Genomic DNA, 12,873 nt, shown 5'->3' with positions numbered 1-12,873 from the left:
GCGCGTCACGCTTCCCGAAAATAGCCGAAATAGGACTTGGCTCTTCACGGCGCCTGCGCAGTCAGCTCCTAGTCTGTGCGCAGGCGCCGTATAGCGCCGTGAAGAGCCGAGTCCTACTCCAGCTATTTTCGGGAAGCGTGACGCGCCATAGCCGGCCGTCAATCATGTTCCCCTCTGCATAGGAACGCCTACTCCCCGCGGGGAGTCTGAAACTTAACTAAGGGATTAAACTGTGAGTACGGCGCAAAAAAATTAAATAAAAAGGCATACTGTAGCTCGCGCTAGTATGCTGGATGGCATGGTAGAAACTTGTTTTTTAGGGTGAACCTCCGCTTTAACTCATTGCGGACCTCCTTCCTTTACACCAGGGGTGTCAAACACAATTTCATTGTGGGCCGCATTATGACTGTCCTCAAAAGGGCCGGTTGTATCTGTAAGATTAGATGTCCAGCGCATCCCCTCCCCTTACATTAGAGGTCAAGAGCCACCCCACCATCAGAAGTTGAGTCCCCCACTCTCCCTTACATCACAGTGCACCCCCCTTTCCCTATGCTGCTGCTGGGAAGAAGCTGGATGCATTGCTTGAAAGCAGAAAGTAGGGGTCTGGAGGAGGACCAGAGGAGGGTTGGAGCTCTCCTGCAGCTGCAGGAGAGGTGTGAGGGCCACATGAAATGGCCTGAAGAGCCGGATTCGGCCCACAGGCCTTGTGTTTGACACCTGTGCTTTACAATGCTAAAGTGGCAGCTAGCCTTACCCGCCAGATGTCATGGCCGTGGGCGCCAAGGAATCTGTTCCATTTTAGACACATAGACCCAAGATCCCACAAACTTCTACCACTTTCTGAACTCCAAGATAAATACGACCTGCCCTGCCAGGTATTCTATGGATACCTGCAGATTCGTCACTAATCCCAAACTATAGCCCAGAGTCTGCAGTCCTCTGCCCCTTCCCCCTTTGAATGTATCATATTGGAGGGAACCGTTCGTAGGAGATTGATCTCCGACATCTACCGGATTCTCCACACTTACTCCATACCAGATCAGGGCAAACATGCATACATGCTCCGGTGGGAGAGGGCACTGGGTGAGGAACTCCCCGTAGAAACATGGCAGGCGATCTGGACTCAGGCCGCTAAGAGCTCGTTATGTACTCTCCAAAGAAAACGCTTACAAAATTCTCTATTTCTGGTACCTGACCCCGGACACACTCCATGCCATCTACCCCTCTAGTTCTGACCACTGCTATGTTATATATGAATCCAGTACAATGCACTACCGTTCAAATTCAATGCTTTTATTGAAGCTGTAATGTCTCGATAATTGTAAAGAAGGCCTTTCCCTTCTACTTTGGCGCACCGTTACGCTTTGATCACATTCTTTTACTGTTTCCCATTGCTGTGATAACTAATAAAACAGTTATTTGAGAAAGTAGAACAAAAACGAGCAAGGGTAAGATTGTCAGTGTCTGACAAGAGCCAAATTGTAATGGTTAGATGACTGGGTCAGAGCATCTCCCAAACTGCAGCTCTTGTTGGGTGCTTCCAGTGTGTCGTGGTCAGGATCTACCCAACGTGGTTCAGGGAAAGAAGGAAAACTGGTAAGCCAGTGCCCAAGCCTCACTGATGCATGTGGGAAGTAAAAGCTGGCCCATATAGTCTGATCCAATAGAAGAGCTACTGCAGGGTTTGACAAATTTTCTTGGAATCTAGGAGCCAGCTAAAAAAGTTAGGAGCCAGAAAACGTGCACTGTCCCGACGAGCTTGCGCGCAAAAGCGAACACATACGTGAGCCGCGCCCGCATATGTAAACAGTATTCAAACCACACGTGAGGTATCGCCGTGATCGTTAGAGTGAGAGCAATAATTCCAGCTCTAGACCTCCTCTGTAACTCAAAACATGCAACCTGTAGATTTTTTTTTAAACGTCGCCTATGGAGATTTTAAAGGGTAAAAGTTTGTCGGCATTCCACGAGTGGACGCAATTTTGAAGCGTGACATGTTGGGTATCAATTTACTCAGCGTAACATTATCTTTCACAATTTAAAAAAAGATTAAAAAAATAAGACAAGTTTTCCCAATTTAAAAAAGTGTATTTTTTTCCCAAAAAAAAGTGCGCTTGTAAGGCCCCTGCGCAAATACGGCGTGACAAAAAGTATTGCAACGATCGCCATGTTATTCTCTAGGGTGTTAGGATAAAAAAATATATATAATGTTTGGGGGTTCTTTTTAGAGGGAAGGAGAGGGCAGTGAAAGCAGTAAAAAATGACATTAGTTTGCTGTTTAACTTGTAATGCCAACGGCCACCACCAGATGGCGCCAGCTCACAGAAGGAAGAGCTTGGGGCTTCACAAGGCCGCGGCCTCAATTACCAGCCGTCAGGGGCCCGCCGCGATCGCGCAGCAGGGGAGGTGGGGGGCGCACGGAGACACAAGATCCTGTGCCTCCGTGCGCCCCCACCTTCCCCGCTGCGCGATCGCGGCGGCCGGTAATTGAGGCTGCGGCTTCGCGGCCTTGTAGGCGGGCGCCAGGTCACAATTTCTTGTAGCAATTGCGACCTGGCGCCTGGATATTGTCGACCCCTGAGCTACTGCATCTCAAATTCCTGAAAAAGTTCATGCTGGTTCTGAGAGAAAGTTGTCAGAACACACAATGCATTGCAGCTTGTTGTGTATGGAGCTGTGTAGCCATAGACTGACCAAGGTACCCATGCTGACCCTTGTCCACAGCCAAAAGCACGACACTCCACACCAGGGAGAAAGCCTCACATTACTGTGTGGAGTTACAGACAGAAGAACAGTGAGTGAGGATTTCTAAGAAATAAGGACATTTAAAAGCAAAATCGAAGAATAAGGTAAGTGAAGGAGGAGGACTGCACTAAGGTAAAGGAAGCCATTTAGGGGGGGGGGGGGGGGGATTGTACTTTTACAACCCCTTTAATGGGATTTTTATTTTTATTTTTTTACCAAAGACATACATTTTTACCAAATTTTATTAAGAGATTTTCATTTTTTTCTTCTTTATGGGATATGTTTTATAGCAGAAGATAAAGATTTTTTGTTTCCAAAATTGTCAGTCTTTTTTCTTTTATAGAATAAAAAAAACCCAAAGGTGATCAAATACCACCAAAAAAGAAAAAAAAAAAAAAATCATAGAAAATGTTGTTTGGGTACAGTGTTGCATGGCCGTGCAATTCCCAGTTAAAGTAGCCCAGTCCCGAATAGCAAAACATTGGCCCGGTCATGAAGGGGGTAAAATCTTCCAGGTTAAAGAGATAGTAAACACCGCTTGGTCACTTGTACCTATAAGTAAGCATGCCTGTAGGTACAAGGAATATCTCCTAAACATGCATGGTCACTGTTTCTGCAGCCAGTGGTGTCACCAGCGCATGCACTCTGAAGGGACGGCATACTCCAACCTTTCTAAGCAAAGGGTCAGTTTACTGTCCTTCAGACTTTAGGAGGACCAGATTGTGACCAAGGGGGGAGTAGAAAATGCCTCGGAATTGGTGGTCAGTGGGGGTAAAATAATTACATAATGCCTGTGAACAGTAGGAGGTGTCCCATCAGTGGGAGGAATGGTGCCCCATCAGTGGGAGGAATGGTGCCCCATCAGTGGGAGGAATGGTGCCCCATCAGTGGGAGGAATGGTGCCCTGATATCTGGTGTCAGTGGGAGATATAGTGCCCCATAATTGGCATCAGTGGGAGGAATGGTGCCCTAAGGGCCGGATAAAGGCAAGCAAAGAGTCACACCTGGCCCATGGGGTGCAGTTTGGAGAATACTGCTTTAGAGCGCAGTGCCACGGTCATGACTGTGCGAAGGAGCGACATCATCGTGGCTCAGCCATTTAAACAGCTTGAGCTAGCAGACCCAGAAAGAGGACCAAGATGGACGACCTATCAGCGGTGACAGCACACTGCTGGAGGGCTTTGTTTTAGAGTAAATCTTTCATATTGTGCGAATATGCAATGCAAACTAGCACATTATGAAAAACTTGCAGGGAGATTTAATTTTATTTTTTAATCAAGGAGTTTACTATCACTTTAATTGAGAGCAGGACATAAAAGAAGAACAAATGTTTCAGCATGGGAATAAGTGCAACAATGTATTATAGTGTTTGGGTTCAAATACATTTTAAATGTCATGCCTGTGGGACCCAACTGAAGGATGCGTCCTCTATTTGCATTGGTGATCACTGCCACCAGGACAAAAAATAAATAAAAAGACAGGAATCTTACAGTTGTCACTAGAATAGTGGGGAATTCTTCCAATGGGGACACCTGTTCTGGTGACAGCTGTCTAACTGGGGATTTCCCCTCTGTGTGCCTGACACAGGAGAAGACATTTAAAAAGTAAAGGGGAGATTCAATTTTAGAATTACAGTAAAACCTTGGCTTGAGAGTAACTTGGTTTGAGGAGCGTTTTACAAGACAAGAAAAAATGTTCAATAATTGACTTGATATACAAGCGATGTCTTGATATAAGAGAAGCGTCATGTCACAACTGAGTATAAAAGAGAAGCGAGGCGCCTCCAAGTGTAGCAATATGGTTACATTTAAAGCGGGGGTTCACCCAAATTGTTTTAAATTACATCTAGCAGAGCCAGCATACTAAGGACATTACATTTCGGGAGGTCATTTTTTTTTTTCTCTGTACATACCTTTATATCCTGATGTTGTCCAGGGCTTCCGAGTTCCGATGACTGGAGGACTGGGTGTTCCTATCCTTCCGAGCTGCGAGTCGGCACTATACGGCGCCTGCGCAGTCAGCTCTACACGGCGGGCGCAGGCGTTCCTGGGATAGGAACACCCAGTCCCCGAGTCATCATAACGCGGAAGCCCTGGACAAAAAAAAAAACCTGCCGAAATGAAATGTTCTTACTATGCTGGCTCTAATGTAAAAAAAAACGTTTTTAGGGTGAACCTCCACTTTAATGAAGGTACAACATTTGTATGTTGGGTGTATGAAACTTTTGATATTTAAAGCGGAGGTTCACCTTAAAAAACTACTTTCTACCATGCCATGCAGCATGCTAGCGTCAGCTACAGTATGCCCTTATTATTTTTTTTTTGCGCTGTACTCACAGTGTTATCCAATAGTTTTGTTTTAGACACCCGCGGGGAGTAGGCGTTCCTATGAAGAGGGGAACATGATTGACGGCCGGCTATGGCGCATTAAGCTTCCCGAAAATAGCCGGAGTAGGTCTCGGCTCTTCACGGCGCTATACGGCGCCTGCGCACAGACTAGGAGCTGACTGCGCAGGCGCCGTGAAGAGCCAAGTCCTATTTCGGCTATTTCCGGGAAGCGTGACGCGCCATAGCTGGCCGTCAATCATGTTCCCCTCTTGATAGGAATGCCTACTCCCCGAGGGAGTCTAAAACGGATTAAAAAGTGAGTACAGCGGAAAAAAATAAAATAAATGCATACTGTAGCCGACGCTAGTATGCTGCATGGCATGATAGACAAAAAATTTTTTTTTTAGGGTGAACCCCCGCTTTAAAGAGTTGTAATGTTTAATAAAATGAAATAAAAACAATTATGATCCAACCATGATGTTCCTTTCTCATGCACTTCTTGGTGGGGGGGGGGGGGGCACTGTCTTCTGATGACACTCTGTCACACGCACCCCTGGGGAAGACTACAGGCACCGCCCAGGCACGCTCCGCTGGTATCACTATCAGGAAGCCGCTCCAAAACAACAACAACATTCAGCTGATGCAGAAGAAAGTTCATGTAGACAAGAAGACCAAGAGAGAGTCTGGAGGGGATCAGAGGCACGAGATACAAACCGCAACTGACTGCGATACAAAGTCCAAATGTCATGTGGTGAGGGGGTCACATCTACTGTACACACCGCATGTAACACAACTACAAGACTGCCGGGGACAGCGAGGACCAATATACTTTGTGTTGGTGTCAGAGCTCTGCCATCACACCGGGGGGTATATATATTGCACTGTACATTCCTTTCTTTACAGGAAGATTGGGCTAGATTCAGATAGCCCGCCGTAACTTTGTGCGGGCGTAGCGTATCTCAAATACGCTACACCGCCGTTACTTAGTGAGGCTGGGGCTGGATTCACAAATAAACTGCGCCCTAAGTTACGATAGCGTAAATCTGCCGGCGTAAGCGCGCCGAATTTAAATTGTGAAGAGGTGGGCATGTTTTATGTAAATAAAACATAACCCCACGTAAATGACCTCTCGAACGAACGGCGCATGCGCCGTCCGTGAACGAATCCCAGTGCGCATGCTTCTAATAGTCAATGCTTTCGACGTGAACGTAATTTACGCAAAGCCCTATCCGCAAACGACTTAAACCAGGGTTTGACAAATTTGCTTGGAATCTAGGAGCCAGGTAAAAAAGTTAGGAGCCAGAAAACGCACCCCGTCCCGACGAGCTTGCACGCAGAAGCGAACAAATACGTGAGCAGCACCCGCATATGTAAACGGTGTTCAAACCACACATGTGAGGTATCGCCGCGATTGGTAGAGCGAGAGCAATAATTCTAGCCCTAGACCTCCTCTAACTCAAAACATGCAACCTGTAGATTTTTTAACCGTCGCCTATGGAGATTTTAAAGGGTAAAAGTTTGTCGGCATTCCACGAGCGGGCGCAATTTTGAAGCGCGACATGTTGGGTATGAATTTACTTGGCGTAACATTATCTTTCATAATATTAAAAAAAATGGGGATAACTTTACTGTTGTCTTATTTTTTAATTAAAAAAAGTTTAATTTTTTCCCAAAAAAAAGTGCGCTTGTAAGACCGCTGCACAAATACGGCGTGACAGAAAGTATTGCAACGATCGCCGTTTTGTTAGGATAAAAAATATATATAATGTTTGGGGGTTCTAATTAGAGGGAAGAAGATAGCAGTGAAAAATTACATTAGAATTGCTGTTTAACTTGTAATGCTTAACTTGTAATACTTAACTTGTAATACCAACGGCCACCACCAGATTTGCCCACCTTCCAAGCCAAGTCGCCAGGAGGCTATTTCTAGTCGCCATGGCGACCCGGGATTTGTCGAGCCCTGGCGTAAACGATGCAAAATTTGACGCTATCCCAACGTCCATACTTAACATTGGATACTCCTCATATAGCAGGGGTAACTTTACGCCAGAAAAAGCCTTACGTAAACGACGTGAAAAAATCCGCCGGGCGCACGCACGTTTCTGAATCGGCGTATCTAGCTCATTTGCATTTTCTACGCCGAAAACAGAAGCGCCACCTAGCGGCCAGCGTAAATATGCACCCTAAGATACGACGGCGTAAGAGACTTACATCGGTCGTATCTTAGCAAAATTCCAGCGTATCTTGCTTTCTGAATACAGAAAAAAAGATACGCCGGCGCATCCTAGAAGTTACGCGGCGTATCAACAGATACGCCAACGTAACTTCTTACTGAATCTAGCCCATTATATATCGACAATCTGGACAATTTTCTTTAGATCTACCAACACTATGTAATAATGGGACAAACCAGAACAACCCATTCCGTTTAAAGCACTCCTGGCAGGATTTTGCACTACACAGTTGTTGGCAGATTTAAATCAAATTGTATAATCACACTTATGCCCCATACACACGATCGGAATTTCCGTTGAGATAAAATCCGACTGATTTATTAATCGGAATTCCATTCAAGCTGTCAGACTAAATTCCAACCGTCCAAAACGCTGTGACGTAAAACACTACGACGAGCCGAGAAAAATTAAGTTCAATGCTTCCGAGCATGCGTCGACTTGATTCTGAGCATGCGTGTTTTTTTTCTCCGTCGGAATTCCACACAGACGATCAGGATTTCCGATAAGATTTCCCCCCCCCCCATCGGAAAAAAATAAAACGTGTTCTATTTCTAAAACTCCGACAGAAAAAAGTCCGATGGAGCCCACACATGGTCGGAATATCCGATGAAAAAAAATCCGTCTGACTTTTTTCATCGGAAATTCCGATCGTGTGTACGAGGCATTAGGCCCGATTCACACCTATGCAGGTTGCAATTGCATATTCCAGGGGCATTTTGCGTTTTTCATTAGACGTTTTTGATCCATTGAAGTCTATGGGCTAGATTCAGAGAAAGTTCCGCCGGCGTATCAGTAGATACGCCGTCGTAACTCTGAATCTACGCCGTCGTAAATTAAAGTGTATTCTGGAAACCAGATACGCTTAAATTAGGCTAAGATACGAGCGGCGCAAGTCTCCTACGCCGTCATATCTTAGGGTGCATATTTACGCTGGCCGCTAGGTGGCGCTTCCGTTGATTTCGGGATAGAATATGCAAATGAGCTAGATACGCCGATTCAGAAACGTACGTGCGCCCGGCGGATTTGTTTATGCAAGGCTTTTTCCAGCGTAAGGTTACTCCTGCTATATGAGGAGTATCCAATGTTAAGTATGGACATCGGGACAGCATCGAATTTTGCGTCGTTCGCGAATAGGGCTTTGCGTAAATTACGTTCACGTTGAAAGCATTGACTATTTGCGATGTGATTAGGAGCATTCGCACTGGGATACGTTCACAGACGGCGCATGCGCCGTTCGTTAGAGAGGTCATTTACGTGGGGTCATGTTTTATTTACATAAAACACGCCCATTTCTTCAGAATTCGGTTGGCTTACGCCGGCAGATTTACGCTACGCCACCGTAACTTAGGGAGTAGGTTCTTTGTGAATCCAGCCCCAGCCTCACTAAGTTACGGCGGCGTAGCGTATCTGAGACGTCACTGCCCAATCCCTCCCCCTGTCATCAGGCCAGTAGGAGAGAAACGTTGCGCATGCTCAGTAGGGTTCACGATGTGGAGCCGTAAAGCTACACTGTCGGGTTCTCTTACCCACAATAGCGGCGGCAGCACCCGACAGCCAATGGAAACATCAGCTGGTGCCGACATCGCTGGACTCCAGGACAAGCAAGTGTCTGATTGTTAATAGTCAGCAGCTTCGGTAAGTGTAGCAGCCGGCGGGCCTCCACTTTAAGCTCCCCTCACATGTTACAATCTGACTGCACAATTTCCTTCAGATCTACCCACAACTATGTAATACAAGTGTCCGATTGTATACATTACATAGGTCCTCAGCCTAGGTTCACATTTTATATCAGGAGTCTCAAACTGGCGGCCCTCCAGCTGTTGCAGAACTACAAGTCCCATGAGGCATTGCAAGGCTGACATTTCCAAGCATGACTCCCACAGCCAGAGGCATGATGGGACTTGTAGTTCTGCAACAGCTGGGGGGCCGCCGGTTTGAGACCCTCGTTTTATATGGATCAAAATGTGGCCAGTCTGTTGAACTAGCTGGATTTCAACATATACAGACATAGATCAAAATTCAGCTGGTTCAGCAGGGACTAGACACATTTTGAGACATGAATGGGCAGGCTGGTTTGTACAGAACTTGATCTAGCAGGAAAAAAAAAAATAGTTTACAACCAGCCTGTTGGGTTTTCCCGAATGATCAGTGCCGCAGGCTATATCCTGCAATGCTGATCAGTGTACTCTGATGGTGGGGAAGGCTCCCTGCTGTCAGAATACAATAACTAAGTGGGGAGGATTCCCTTATCCATAGTAAGTGTGTAGAAGGAATCGGATGATATTTTTGGTCTGTTTAGCATAAAAATATAAAAATCAATGTATTGCCCCGTACACACGGGCCCAATGTCAGGAGACATCTTTTGGTCCAATAAAGACCGGCTGACATTTGGCCCGAGCGGGCAGTTCCTGCAGTGTGCAGCTCTTAGGTGATCACCAGAATGCTCCGATAATGACAATTTACTAATAACATTCTACAAGTGTAAAGTCACCAGCCATACACCATACAATCTGTAATAGGACAGAACTATACAATCACTATGATATACGGGGCAGATCATTCTACTACATAGTGGATGGGAGATTGCACAGCGTGTGGTCAGATATAGACACATCTTATAATGAAAGCAACCCCCACCCTGGAGAGGCAATGTGGTCACGTATAGGAGGAGATGGGGTCAGGTAGGTTGGAGGAGAAGGAGGAGATGGGGTCAGGTAGGTTGGAGGAGAATGAGATGGGGTCAGGTAGGTTGGAGGAGATGGGGTCAGGTAGGTTGGAGGAGAAGGAGGAGATGGGGTCAGGTAGGTTGGAGGAGAAGGAGGAGATGGGGTCAGGTAGGTTGGAGGAGAAGGAGGAGATGGGGTCAGGTAGGTTGGAGGAGAAGGAGGAGATGGGGTCAGGTAGGTTGGAGGAGAAGGAGATGGGTCAGGTAGGTTGGAGGAGAAGGAGATGGGTCAGGTAGGTTGGAGGAGAATGAGATGGGGTCAGGTAGGTTGGAGGAGATGGGGTCAGGTAGGTTGGAGGAGATGGGGTCAGGTAGGTTGGAGGAGGAGATGGGGTCAGGTAGGTTGGAGGAGGAGGAGATGGGGTCAGGTAGGTTGGAGGAGGAGGAGATGGGGTCAGGTAGGTTGGAGGAGATGGGGTCAGGTAGGTTGGAGGAGATGGGGTCAGGTAGGTTGGAGGAGAAGGGGTCAGGTAGGTTGGAGGAGAAGGAGGAGATGGGGTCAGGTAGGTTGGAGGAGAAGGAGATGGGTCAGGTAGGTTGGAGGAGAAGGAGATGGGTCAGGTAGGTTGGAGGAGAATGAGATGGGGTCAGGTAGGTTGGAGGAGATGGGGTCAGGTAGGTTGGAGGAGGAGATGGGGTCAGGTAGGTTGGAAGAGGAGGAGATGGGGTCAGGTAGGTTGGAGGAGATGGGGTCAGGTAGGTTGGAGGAGATGGGGTCAGGTAGGTTGGAGGAGATGGGGTCAGGTAGGTTGGAGGAGATGGGGTCAGGTAGGTTGGAGGAGGAGGAGATGGGGTCAGGTAGGTTGGAGGAGGAGGAGATGGGGTCAGGTAGGTTGGAGGAGGAGGAGATGGGGTCAGGTAGGTTGGAGGAGGATGAGATGGGGTCAGGTAGGTTGGAGGAGGATGAGATGGGGTCAGGTAGGTTGGAGGAGATGGGGTCCGGTAGGTTGGAGGAGGAGGAGATGGGGTCAGGTAGGTTGGAGGAGGAGGAGATGGGGTCAGGTAGGTTGGAGGAGGATGAGATGGGGTCAGGTAGGTTGGAGGAGGATGAGATGGGGTCAGGTAGGTTGGAGGAGGATGAGATGGGGTCAGGTAGGTTGGAGGAGAAGGAGATGGGGTCAGGTAGGTTGGAGGAGAATGAGATGGGGTCAGGTAGGTTGGAGGAGATGGGGTCAGGTAGGTTGGAGGAGGAGGAGATGGGGTCAGGTAGGTTGGAGGAGGAGGAGATGGGGTCAGGTAGGTTGGAGGAGGATGAGATGGGGTCAGGTAGGTTGGAGGAGATGGGGTCAGGTAGGTTGGAGGAGGAGGAGATGGGGTCAGGTAGGTTGGAGGAGAAGGAGATGGGGTCAGGTAGGTTGGAGGAGAAGGAGATGGGGTCAGGTAGGTTGGAGGAGGATGAGATGGGGTCAGGTAGGTTGGAGGAGGATGAGATGGGGTCAGGTAGGTTGGAGGAGAAGGAGATGGGGTCAGGTAGGTTGGAGGAGAAGGAGATGGGTCAGGTAGGTTGGAGGAGAATGAGATGGGGTCAGGTAGGTTGGAGGAGATGGGGTCAGGTAGGTTGGAGGAGGAGATGGGGTCAGGTAGGTTGGAGGAGGATGAGATGGGGTCAGGTAGGTTGGAGGAGAAGGAGATGGGTCAGGTAGGTTGGAGGAGAATGAGATGGGGTCAGGTAGGTTGGAGGAGATGGGGTCAGGTAGGTTGGAGGAGGAGGAGATGGGGTCAGGTAGGTTGGAGGATGAGATGGGGTCAGGTAGGTTGGAGAAGAATGAGATGGGGTCAGGTAGGTTGGAGGAGGATGAGATGGGGTCAGGTAGGTTGGAGGAGGATGAGATGGGGTCAGGTAGGTTGGAGGAGAAGGAGATGGGGTCAGGTAGGTTGGAGAAGGAGATCTCAGCACACAGAGTGGTGATCGGATCTCAGCAACAAGTGTGAGCTCCGCAGCCCAGGACCGGCCCATGGAGGGAGGGGGGGGATGTCTCAGTACAGAGGGCGAACCCTCCACCCCTCCCCGGAGAAGTCCCCTCAGGACAGTCCTGGCCTGGGACCGGTCCCTGTGGAGTAGCCAGGCTGGTGTCCGCGGACGGGGCGGTTGGTGTACCTGCTCGTTCAGGTCCATAGTGTCCGGGCCTAGCTGTGCGGAGCTTCCCCCTCCTGTTCTCTTCTCCGTCCTCTACTCGGTTAGGGGAGCGGCGGCCCCGTCCATCCTCCCCGGTGTCCGCTCCTCTCCCCGGCCGTGTTGTTCTCCCCTCTGCTCGGCCTCAGAGCTCACCCCACCCCGAGCGGTCCGCCCCCACACGTCATAGTAGACCGAAGGCGCTGCGGGCCTGGGCGGAGCCGGGAGAGGTGACAGCGAGTCAGCTGAGACGGAGGCCGGGCCGGGACACAGTAGTGTGACAGGGAGGAGGAGCGCCGCTCTGTGTACAGGAGAGAGCCAATCAGTGTCAGAGTTCCGCTACAGGGACCCCGCCCTGTGTAGAGGAGAGAGACAGTCAGTGACAGCGCTTCGCTACAGGGACTCAGTTCAGTGACAGTCACCAAAGAGTATGCAGAACCTGCAGGGACCAACCCCTCTCTGGACTAAAATGTGCTCCTCCCCTATATCACCGTCTTCAACCCCCCCCATGGGTGTAGGAACCCTTACAAATCTGGGGGGGACAGCATTTTTACTCGCCAATACCCACCCCTCTCATGTACATACTACCCACCCCTCTCATGTACATACTACCCACCTATACCGTATAGGTGGGTAGTATGTATATGAGAGGGGTGGGTAGTATGTACATGAGAGGGGTGGGTAGTATGTCCACAAGAGGGGTGGGTAAAGGTGGGTAGTATGTACACA

General features: G+C 48.8%; 1 protein-coding gene across 2 annotated transcripts in view; it reads right to left on the bottom strand.

The window, feature by feature from the left end:
- Positions 1–12,320, bottom strand: part of SECISBP2L (SECIS binding protein 2 like) — an 84,262-nt gene extending 71,942 nt beyond the window's left edge. For both annotated transcript variants that reach the window (XM_040342645.1, XM_040342646.1), the window contains exon 1: positions 12,130–12,320. In XM_040342645.1, coding sequence (XP_040198579.1) covers positions 12,130–12,147 — 18 coding nt within the window. In that variant the 5' untranslated portion in view covers positions 12,148–12,320. The remainder of the gene's footprint in view (positions 1–12,129) is intronic.
- Positions 12,321–12,873: the final 553 nt, after the last annotated feature.

The sequence above is a fragment of the Rana temporaria genome, chromosome 3 (genome assembly GCF_905171775.1).
Source record: "Rana temporaria chromosome 3, aRanTem1.1, whole genome shotgun sequence".
In the NCBI taxonomy this organism is placed as follows: domain Eukaryota; kingdom Metazoa; phylum Chordata; class Amphibia; order Anura; family Ranidae; genus Rana; species Rana temporaria.
This window is presented reverse-complemented; position numbering and strand designations above follow the sequence as displayed.